The sequence below is a fragment of the Lycium ferocissimum genome, chromosome 7, assembly GCF_029784015.1.
Source record: "Lycium ferocissimum isolate CSIRO_LF1 chromosome 7, AGI_CSIRO_Lferr_CH_V1, whole genome shotgun sequence".
In the NCBI taxonomy this organism is placed as follows: Eukaryota; Viridiplantae; Streptophyta; class Magnoliopsida; order Solanales; family Solanaceae; genus Lycium; species Lycium ferocissimum.
The window spans coordinates 29,072,393-29,084,248 of NC_081348.1; the positions used below are offsets into that span (position 1 = coordinate 29,072,393).

The following is an 11,856-nucleotide window of genomic DNA, read 5'->3' on the forward strand; positions in this document are numbered from 1 at the left end:
AATTTTTAATAAATAAAAAAAGGGAGCAAGCCCAACACCTAAAAAAGGGACAAGCCCCGGATCTTTTTCCCGGGGTTGTTTTTAGCCCGAAGTTTGCTTTTCAACAAATTCCCGTGTTGACATTTGGACCGTTCTAAGCATAGGATCACTCATCCATACACACAATCGACCAAGGTCAATTTTTTCCATAACAAACCCTAAGAAATGAAAAATGACTAAATATGAGCAAGAATCACTCAAGAAATTTAAAACAATAAATTTCACATGAACGAAAATTTAAAAGAGAAATAAATGAGAAATAAACACCTAGCTAACGAACCTCTTTCCAACGATTGGAGCGATTAAGGTGTTGATTTTAGAGGTATAACGATTGGAGTGGTTGAAGTTATGGAGTCAATTTGCTTTTTTGACAAAAAAATGGAGATGGGTATTAGATCGGTGGAAGAAGATGAAGTAGTAGCTTGGGTGTGTAAAAATGGAGGGTTCAAATTAATCTACATGGCATCTACGTGGCGGAAAGGTTGGTAAGGCCCAAAACACGTCACATGCTCTTTTTTTAGCGCTATAACGCTACCACCGGAAATGTGTATTCGCGCTGTCACATCGCCAGGGCGCATTTTAATGCGGGAAAAAAAAATTTCGGGGGGTAATAGGTGTGACGAAATGAGGTTAGGTGTGTAGTTGGCATTTTGATCAAACGTTGGGGGGTATTTTGACTATTATCCCTTGTTGTTGTAGAAGGTAAATAAAATTGAGATGTTTATATAATTTCCTATCACGACGATTTACTCTACTTCTAATTGTTCATGTGTTTTTACAATTGTCACGTTAACTTTTTAAGCTACGAAAATCATTGTCCCCGGGAAGTTGTTCTATTATCAAATCTGGTCATGTTTTACATGAACAAGCTCCAAAAAATTCATAATAGTAAATTCGATAAAACGGTATCTACTTCTTAAATGATCAAGATGAAGTAAGAGTTCTGAGATCATTATCGCCTGCATAATATGCTCAACTGGTAAAATAACTGTAAATAGCAACACAGACCGTGGCATTAATGTTTACCCAAACATGACAATGAAAGAACTCTTGATGAGTTCCAAAACTAAGGAATTGGCATTCATAGCAAAATAAACTACGAGGGAGTAATTTATACATTTTCTGTATAGAACTGTATTGGGCTACAAAAGAGTGAGGGCCGAGATAAATATAACCCCCAAATAACCACATTAACATTAGTTCGCTAGTATCCTATCTCATCCTTACTAGTAAAGCTACCTCCAGCTTCGACGTTCTGGATTCACCAAATCAGTTACGCCAACTGTTTAACTTCTTTGATTCAAAGGAGGCTCCGTCATTGAGCATGTCTTGTGCATCAGTTTCCATGCCAAGTTTGGATAGGGCAAGAGCCTGCATGTAGAATGCAGTAGGCCACTCGGGTAAGCAAACCTGGGCTTGCATAGCATCCCTTAGTGCCAGTTCTGGTTGCCCGTTCATCATGTATGAAAGGGCTCGCCTCACAAAAACAGTGCCCGAAGGAACAGACATCATTGATACCAACTGTTGGGAATTAGACAAAGTTAGGCGTACATGTAATAATTATGAGTGAAATATGATTGAATAATATGATTTGATAAGACATACTAGTCTTACATGCTATAGCCTATATGCAATTATCTGCAACACATGCCAGTGACAAAGCATTTATTATACAAGATATAGATTTTTATGCATTCTTTTGCATCATCACCACTCCAACTGGATCTAACAATTAGAACACTCGAGTCACTGGAAGAAGTTTTCCCAACACAGCAATCAAGAAGTCTCTATTGTGCGAAAATCCCTTGTTACTATTACGTATAGGAACGGGTGAACATATGAGCAGATGAATAAAAGTAGCAATTTACCAAAAAAGGTCAAAAAATAAAGAAAGTTTATCCAAGTATCAACACCAAACAGATTAAGAAAATATGAGCTAACAAAGGAGTGGATTACCTTAGAATAATAGTCAACTGCACTCTTGAAATCCTTGTCCCGGAAGGCAATATCCCCAAATTTCTTAGTATTTAACATATCTTGAACTTGTTGTGTCCATTCTTGGAATGAGAGCTTTACAAAATTTAGGTAAAAACAAGTATGTCAAAACTCCACCAAAAAGTACCAGGTAAGATTTCTCTTTCAGATATATTGCTAAGCTTTTTTTTTAATGATGATTAATACTTAAACTTGAGAACAGAAAAAGGAGACCAACATGAGAAAATAAAAGAAAGTTCAGACGACCATGGAGGATAATTAGTGTTTTTTCTTACTGTAGATTATACCCCTTATCATGATCTTTCTGCATCGAGTTCGATGATTTCCAAGTACCCTTTTTACCTCAGTATAAAAAGTGAGCTCACCTCATTTTCAGCGCCCTCCTCATCTTTATAACCTGTTTTAAGCAAGATATCATGGACAGCAGTGAGGTCCATCCTGGCACAGGCCTTTCCGAGAGGAGAGAGCATGGTTGGGAGCACCACTGGAGTTTTTGTTAGACCCATCAGAACATGTGACGCCACCTAAGATAAACAATGTGCAAGAACCATGTTAGGCTCAATCCATCAGAAATACAGGCATCAGGATCAAAGATGCTCTAATAAGCATACCTCCTTCTGCTTCTGAAGGGGCTCCACTGCATTAAGAATGAACTTGATTTCAGGTCGATCCCTAGCCTCATACTGAAGACACTTTGAAGCAAGTTCAACTAATGCTGTTGCGTCTTCATTTGCATATTGTCCTTCCAAGGATGAATCCATTAATAACAACACATTTTACCCCTAATTAAGTCTAGTGCCTGGAAATTGATCAAAGTCCAACAACAGAGAAATGCATGCAAGACGAAGAAACTATCTGATACAGTAAGGGTAAAGCAAGCAATGAAATGGTCAATCATTAGGCAATAAACACAGTTCCTAATCAAGCATAATCCAACATCTGTTAACCTCATTGACTTAGGAAGGGCTTTGCCTCATGCATTAGAGAATTTATTTAATGACGGACTTTTTCAGAGGACAACACGAAAGCTTACTTATTCAAGCATCACTCATTACAAGTGCATATCAAAATAGAGGAGAATAATTAAAATTTACAATCAGTGTTCGACACTCTAGATAACATAGGCACAACAATCCAGTCATTAAATAAAATAGTAAAACTTCATTACTCCAGATTGAGTAGCTGTAGATGACAGCCTTCACTGAGTCAATTTATCAAGTAGACCCATAGTTATAGTATGAAATAGTTTAGAATCTAGTTCCCGACATCATTGAGCCAAATGGTGAAGAAATTTTGAAAGATTTCTATGTCAGAGTACATTACATGGCTTGGAGGGATATGCTTTCCACTCAACAGGTCCAGCAAAACAGTCCCATAGCTGTAGATCACGCTTTCTGCGATTACCCGGCCTATAAATAGAAATCAAGGGGAAACAGAAAGAAAAGGATAGGACAAAACAAGTTAAGTAACTAAACATGAATAGAAATCAAAGGGGCATAAAAAAAGTAAAGGCACAAGGTAAGGAATTGAACAAGCGTAATAATGTTGTGAAACTAAAGGATTTCACTTCAAATATGGTAAACGAAATAGTTTGACTTTTTTATGAAGTTAAACCCACAAAACTGCAGCAAATTGTGCACGAGAATAAGAGTCTATAAGTATCAGAGAATGCTTATACTTAATGCAATTGGTTCTCTCTTTAATCAAGAATCTCAAAGCAATTTCAAATGACTACCAGTTCATCCATCTATAATGCAGTGTGGTGTCATGTGTGTACCTGTGCGCAAAAACTCAGGAGGTGTATAAGCAAGATTGGTGCTATAGCTCTTTCCATCTCTGCTGTTTTTCATTAGACCGAAACTAGATAATCGGGGGTCACCTTCCTGAAATATCAATTACATTAAGCAAATTCAAGAACAGACCACCCAAAACTGACAGGATCATGAAATTTGCAAAATCATAGAGACAGGGAGATGGGATATCTGCCCGAAACCTGTGGTTCGAAACAAAGCAACTGAGAAAACAATATATGATCTAGGTCTGTGAATACTTCACAGAAGTACTCAACCCTATTTCTCTATTATAACCTAAGAATCAAGATCAGTCACTGATCTACAGAGGTCCAGAACAACCAAAATACAGCTTTTGCAAGCAAACGCTTGATATTTAGAAGAATCCTGATTATTTCCTGTCAAACTAAACGTGAATTAATGGTATCCAGTTTCTTCAAAATAAAGAAGCAGAAAATGAATTAAAAGACTCCTGATTTTATGTTTAAGTACCTCATCAAAAAGAACTCTGTAAGCATTCAAATCATGATATATCTTTCTGTTTTCAGTATTGCAATGTCCCAGAGCCTGTGCAATATAGTATGCAACTCTTACTCGCATCTCCCAGGGCAATGGTTGTTTCTCCCCTGCAACACCAAAACACATGCATGCTAATAAGAGACCTGAAAGTTAAGTGATTAATAGAACTGCTCATGAAAATGAAACTAAATTCAGAGATGTTGTACACAGGCTTAAAAATGCATAGAGACCAAAAGATACCAATAAAAGGTAAGTGAAAGAGCTCTGGAGATTGGAAGGAATGGAAAGCGTTAACAGTATGCATCTATAAAAGTCCATATTTTCTCTAGCAAATTGACCAGTTAGAGCGTGCTAAACTGGAATAAGCTATAATACAAGCCAACTCTTAATGTGTTACCAAACAACCCATGTAATTATTTTATCTATTGACAAGTTTGTTATTAATGCAAAAAGCACACTGAAAATTGTATCAGTTGCTTTCACAAAAGCAGTACTTTTACTAATCACTGGAGTCTCTGAATTACCCTAAGTCATATTCAGTGTTTCCTATTCCTAAGCCAATTTCCAGAGTGAAGACTGACGGAGTTTGAATAGCCAAACAGAAGCACCAAGTCCTCTGCTATAAAGCTATCAATAAAACTTAGTTTCAGTTATTCCAATGGCTTGTCAGTATTCAGAGGAAGTTGATTCTTGATAATTTTTCTTCAAATATCTTATAACATTGTTTGGAGCATTCTAGACTCTTTATTCATCTAAAATGTGAAATAGTCAAAACAACTGCCTATTATTTATTAAAAGAAGAAGTCATGTTCTTTGCTTTACTCAAGCCAATCATTCATGTGGCCTCTAATCAACTCCAAACAATTGATCTCAAAGCTAAATAGTTCATGTTATAGTACAAGATCTCTTTGAGTGTTAGTTCTAAGGATTCACCAAGTTGATGCAGCATGCCTGACTTGTGAGGAAACAGAATTAGCAGGCATAACCCTTTTTTTTTTTTTTTTTAATCAAGAAAAAATTGTAGTTAAACAGAATCAAACACTAGACCTCCTCTAACTTGTAACCTATGTTACTCGGACTCTCCTAAAATATCATCGGGTGCGTGTCGGATCCTTCAAAAGTAGTGTATTTTAGGAGGATCCGACACGGGTGCGGCAACACTTTTGAAGAGTCCGAGTAACTTAGCTTGTAACTCAACAAGACCAATGAGGCAAGGCCCTCCTTTAGCAGGCATAACCTAAAAGCATAGTTTAGCATTCAGCAGGAAGCCTGACTATGGCATGACCTTGGAGTTAGAGATCAAAAGCAATATCACTAGGTTAATCATATAAACATCCATCACCAAATGAGTTAACGGGAATGACCTGGTATAGGAACAGACATTGAAACAGCATAAAAAAGATATATCCTTGTAAAAGTTGCAGGCTAGGCAAAAGACAAAACTATACAGTGGAAGAGATGCTTTGAGAGAGTATCATTAGGCATGTATTCCGCAACCAATAGACGCTCATCTCCCTCTGCACAACACCCAATTAGATTCACCAATCTCTTATGCCGAACCTTGCCAACTCCGGCTGCCTCTGCCTGCAGTACATGAGTAGGACCAAACTAAAAGTTCAACTGATAGAACAGCAAAGATACTCCGATATTTAGAGATTTACTGCTTACACGCATATACATAAGGTTTAACAAACTTATTGTATTAGAATCATCATATTAACTGAGTGTTGTAGGAACTTGGAAACCAAATGAAGCTTGGGATGGAAGTGGTACTCATATCACTCACACAACTTTTAATCATAACCTTTCTTGCTCAACAATTATGATGGCTAAAAGGATTAAACTATAATCTGCAGACAGATTTACCACAAACTGTTGAGCATCAGGCCACGACTGTCTGGAGAAGCGCTTGATGGCAGCTAGCCTATTGCTACGAAGCTTCCCTCTGTAGACAACGTTGGGAGCTTTCTCACCACTTTCAGAAACTATTAATTCACTGCTAAACCCATTTGTTGCTGCACGGAGTTCCGCAAGACTAAATTCCTTGAATGCAGGCACTTGATCTTGGTCTACTTGATCCCCATTAGCTTCATCAAAAAATTAAACAAGAAATTAATTACAGATAAAGTTAATAAACACGACAATTACATTGATTTTTTTTTTTTTTTTTTTTTTTTGCACATAATATACTTAAACAGGAGAATCTTAGCTCAGACACAAATACTTGGCCTGTCCTGTCTTACCTGCTCGTTTAAGGATACAAAAACAAGAAAACAATGATACCCACATCAATTCCAGTACTAATCAGAAACCCTATATACAAATATAAAAAAAAGACAAAGGAGAAGAAAAGAAATAAACGAATAAATCTTGCTAAAAGGAAAAAGAAGCAGCATGGCAAGTTTAGAAACAATGAATATTCCACAATATTCATGGATCAGAACTTCCAGAACAAGTTAAATAAACAGAGAGATTATTACAGTAGGTAATAGACAAATGGCAAATAACCAAAATAGATGGACAAATTAAGTACAACCCAGATCAAAGAATCAACATGCAATCAACAAAAACTCAAAAACCAACAAGTACAAGCCTGTTCCCCAAACCCCAACATAAAACCAAGAACACACAGTACAAGACCAATATAAATATACAGTAAATAATGTAAACTAAAGAAAAAAAGAGTAATACCAAGATCTGTTTTTGAGTCATCTTGAGAAGGTTCCTTATCTGGGGACTGAACATTTGCAGTTTTGGACTGTAAACAGCCCATTTTTCACCAGCTCACATAGACAGCCAAAAAAATGACACTCACAGTAGTCTTAACTCAAACCCCACAACAAAGAATCAAAATGGTTGTTCAAAAATCAAACAAAGCTTGTATCTTTTTTTGAGCTAAGTATAGATATGAGGTGCTAATGATTAGTGGAAAGTAAACGAGAAAGTGAGAACACAAAAAGGAAAGAGAGACGACCACCGAGAATAGAGGGGTTTAGTCACATGATAAGTCACGTGAAGATAGAGATGAACAACAACAACGTGGCTGTGGGACTCGGTTTAAATGCTTTGTAGTAAGTAAATATTCCTCCGTTTAAATTTATGTAAACCTATTTATTTACTAATATGTGCCAAAAAAAATGACCTGTATGATTTATAGCTCATTTAACATCACAAGTAAAAATTTCGCCTTAAATATTGTGTACAGTCAAATGAATTCATATAAAATGAAACGAAGGAAATACTAATAATGAGGTGTTCCTTTTCACACGGTACTGTTGCAGAGAGACGTGTAGGCACACAGACAGTGAGGTAAAAAGAGTTTGCCTTTTTAATGCTAAGGAATTGAAATGACAAAGGCAAGACAGGAAAAGAAGATGCTTCCATTTCACCTTACTTTGTTTCCTGGTATTTGTCCACTCAAAGATTCTATTACCAAAAAATACTTTATGTTTCCTAATTGGGCCTTTTAACTTCCTCTTCCTTTTGTTAAAGTCTTATCTTTGAAGTTTTATACAGTAATCATTGCTATTATTACTATATATAACTTAATTCCAAGCAAGTTAACATCAATTACATATGAATTTTTATTGGTCATCCTTTTAAATTAAGTTAATTTCAAGTCAATATTACGTAAAACTCCTACCAAATGACATCTTTTGGGAGTTGGTACTATATCATGCCCTTAATCTCCAATAAAGGCTAGGTGTAGATCTTTTTTTCTCTTGCAATAAATTTCATTAATCTTCTTAGCAAGAATATAGCTTTTATTATTCTGATAGTTGAACCACGGTATGTTGTATTCAAGATGTATAGTAGCAAGGCAATTTCTTGTAAAAATTAGATGTGTCCTCGCTCAATAACATAAAAGCATTCTCTTTAGAACGTCATACCTTTATACAGCTTAGAGTTCACATCAATATCCCTTTCACATCATCTATTACGTCTTTTGAGGTGCGTTTCTCTTATATTACTGTATCATATTCGGATTTGATCAATGCCCCTTATCAACCCACAAGTTGTTTAACATTGTGAATAAATTTTATTCTTCAATGGACATGTATGCTCATCGTGGAAATTTCTAATTTTATACATTCTAGATTGGTTCAAAGTTGGACGACTTAAAAATTCATGCACACTGTTAAGCTATGCATACAAAATTACAAGGTTGTAGTTGCACATACAAATTACTTTAAATTTTAGTATTTATATCATACCATTTATACACAAATCAAAAATAAGTACAATAATCAACACACACATACTGCATGTAATATAGTATTTGAAAGCTTTGAAGGAAGATTCCAATAGCGGATTTTTGCTGGGTAAAAATCATGTATTTTGAAGCTTCGAGGGTAGATTTCAATGACAATTTTTTTTTTTTGTTGTTAATTCGTGTATTTGGAAGTTCGGAGGGAGATTCAATGGCATTAAGGAAAGAAGATTGAAAGCATGTTCATGTAATAAGGGATTTTGTATCCTGTATCTCATTAGAAGTGTAAATTCGCGATAGTTAGTAAATATTCTCGTCATTTTAGTTACAACTAGGTATTGTATTTGCGTGATTTCAGTTATGATTAGATACTGTATGCGTGATTTTGAAAGAAAACTACTGCCACGTTTTGAAAAAAATGTCCCTATTTTTCACACAAACCAAAAGAAAAAGGGACACTAATCACGTGAAGTAATTGCCCGGTTTGCCCTTCAAATGGATTGGTCTTTAACTTGTCCTTCAAAATCAAATTTATGCCTATAGGGGCATAAATTCTTTAAGGGCGCTAGCATAACTTGTAGATATTATAATGTGTAGCTTATGCTCCTAAAGGCATAAGTTCTATTTTGAAGGGCAAAAATTAAATACCAGCCTATTTGAAGGGCAAAAAACGGTCACAAAATAGGGAAAAAGTGCAAATGGCCCTAATCACTTTGTTTATGAAATTTTCCCAAAATAGAAATCTCAAAATCGAACACCTAATGGACTTCTGCCAACAACCCAATTCTCATTGAGAATCATCTTTGTTTTATCGGGCTGAAGATAACTCTGCGAGCCCATATCATGACAACAGATCTATCCTAACTATGTAATATTTTTCAAATGCTAACGTCTTCTTTGACATTTCAATTCTTCAACAGTCAAAAATCGCTCATGCATTTAATAATTTATACACCAAAATGATGAATAAACAATAGGGAAAAGAACCGTGAAAACCGCAAGGGAACATTATTATTATTATTATTAAAACCTCATGAGAGGTAATTAATGTACACATTTGTCTGTCAATGCCAAAAGGTTTCAACATCCTCAATTTGCCGTCAAATATTTTATTTGAAGTTGATCAAGAACAATATTTTTTTTTTATTTTAAAATGCAAATATTTTCGCGAAGAAAACAATGTCAATAGTCCTCATTAGAGAAATTAATAAATAAGCTATATCTTTGACGGAATGCTTCCTCTTTTTGAATATGCTAAATGCCTACTTTATTTTACACTATTTAGACCTGTCTGTTTGTGCAGAGAAAAGTCTTTATTATTAAATTTACAAATTCAAGCTATATTTTGATAAAATCAAGCATTTTTATATGTATAAAGTAGTGAATAATCTTGTAAGAAAAAAATATACTTGTAGACTTGGAACTTTTTAGAAAAATAAATGACAATTATAACTCATTCTACAATCAAAATAACATAAATAACTATACAGAGATTTCTTAACATAAAAGTAATGATTTTGATATCACATTCAAGGGAAAAGTTAAAAGAAAAGGCCCAGGAAATATCAAAACGTACTATATCTGACATTTATTTTTAATTTTATCTCGTGACTTCAATAACCAAACAAATTAACCTTTTGTTTTCTCTGTGTTTGAAAAAAACAAAAAGAAGGTTCATAGAGTTTGAAAAATTAAACTTCTCCTTTAACAAAACAGTAGAAAGAAAAGAGCAGTAAAAATTGTTTCTTTTTCGGTAAAACTCAATTTTACACCGAAAATTTCATAAATATTTATAGTTTAAAGCGTAATTATGAAATATAGCTATATATTTATGAAATGTAGCTATAGTTATAATATCATATAGGTATTTGTAATTTTTTAAAACTATAGTTATGTACCAATAATTTTTTCCTTGCCCTTTTTTAATTTGTTTTTCAACGCCTAAACTTCCTAATCTCTTTCCTTTTACGTATTTTTAAAGGCAAAACCTCCCCCGTGGGTCCTACATTCTTCTCCTCCAATTCTTCAAAAAAAAGAACTTGTCCATTCTTCTTCTCTAAGCAAAACAAACATGGGAATTTCATGGAGTAAAAGGCAGCAAAATCATCATCACCACCACCACCACCCCCACCCCCACCCCCACCCACGCCCACCACCACCAACACCACTACCACCATCTTCTTCTATTCCTCCACCCTTTCCCTCTTTTTCTCCACCACCACCACCACCACCACCCCACCCACCCTACTCCTTTCCCCTACTCCCACCACCCCACAACGCGGGCCCCAGTAATTATTACCCCTATCATGCTAATTACAGTCAGACTAGTAATTATGGTAGTACTAGACTACCACCACCACCACCTGTAGTCTATCAAAATTATAATTATCCTCCTTATTATCGTCCTCATAGTAATAATGGATGGGGTTTAGGGTTTAGGCCTCCGCTGCCGGAAGTGCCGTATGTGGATCACCAAAACGCAAAGCAGATTAAGAATGATGTTAATGTTCATAAGGATACTATAAGGCTTCAAGTTGATGAGTTCAATAAGGATTTCCATTTGGTTTCTTTTACTTTTGATGCCCTTGTTCATGGAAGGTACTTGATCATGTTTCTCCTTGCTCTCTATTCATATACTTCTGCTTTGATTTAATTGTTCAGTTTTAATTAATCCATCCGTCCCAGTTTATGTGGCAATTTCTAGAGTCAATCAAGTTTTTGTTTGACCGGAATTTCCTTAGTTGACTTTAATATTTTAAGCTTTTAATTATCGTTATTTATAATACTTTTTATATTGTTTCAAATATATAAATTTTATTTCAAAATACTTAAAAGCTTCTGTGTCCGAATCCAGCGTCAAAGTTTATAAGTTTGAATCTCGAAATTCCAATTGTGCTACCATTGAGCTGTGAAGATTGTACTGTGGGATTAACCGCATTTTACATGTTTCGGATCTATTTACTTACTTTTGAAGGGCATTTAAATGTTCATTTTCAAAATTATGGTGGGAAACAAAAAACCCCTTTGTATTCAATATCTCTATGGGGTATTTTGTTCATAGAAAGTAGTTTCTATAGAATCTGCAATGGAAGTGACTACATTGAAAATGACTGAGGAATCTGTAACTGATATTATGAAATGGCTGCAAAAATGTTTGGAGATCATGAGTATGTTTCTAAATTGGCTGTTGCTAACTTGTTTTGATGGATTGTTGTGTTATCGGTTAGAATTATGATCCCTTGATAGTAACAGCATTTTTGGTTCTATTATGCGAACTTAGAACTTAGGGATAGAAGGATTTTA

General features: G+C 35.1%; 2 protein-coding genes across 2 annotated transcripts; one reads left to right on the plus strand and one right to left on the minus strand.

Moving 5' to 3' along the window:
- Window positions 1–1,095: 1,095 nt before the first annotated feature.
- LOC132064207 (serine/threonine-protein kinase BSK2-like) lies at window positions 1,096–7,359 on the minus strand. Its single transcript, XM_059457116.1, is given in 11 exon segments — window positions 1,096–1,560; window positions 1,996–2,109; window positions 2,400–2,558; window positions 2,646–2,812; window positions 2,815–2,833; window positions 3,358–3,443; window positions 3,812–3,917; window positions 4,317–4,450; window positions 5,792–5,927; window positions 6,210–6,430; window positions 7,035–7,359. Coding segments are annotated over 11 exon segments (1,476 nt in total). The 5' UTR covers window positions 7,117–7,359; the 3' UTR covers window positions 1,096–1,308.
- A 3,143-nt stretch (window positions 7,360–10,502) lies between these two features.
- Window positions 10,503–11,225, plus strand: LOC132064208 (probable E3 ubiquitin-protein ligase LUL3). Its single transcript, XM_059457118.1, has one exon. The coding sequence runs from the start codon at window positions 10,625–10,627 to the stop codon at window positions 11,204–11,206; it is 582 nt and encodes a 193-aa protein (XP_059313101.1). The 5' UTR covers window positions 10,503–10,624; the 3' UTR covers window positions 11,207–11,225.
- Window positions 11,226–11,856: the final 631 nt, after the last annotated feature.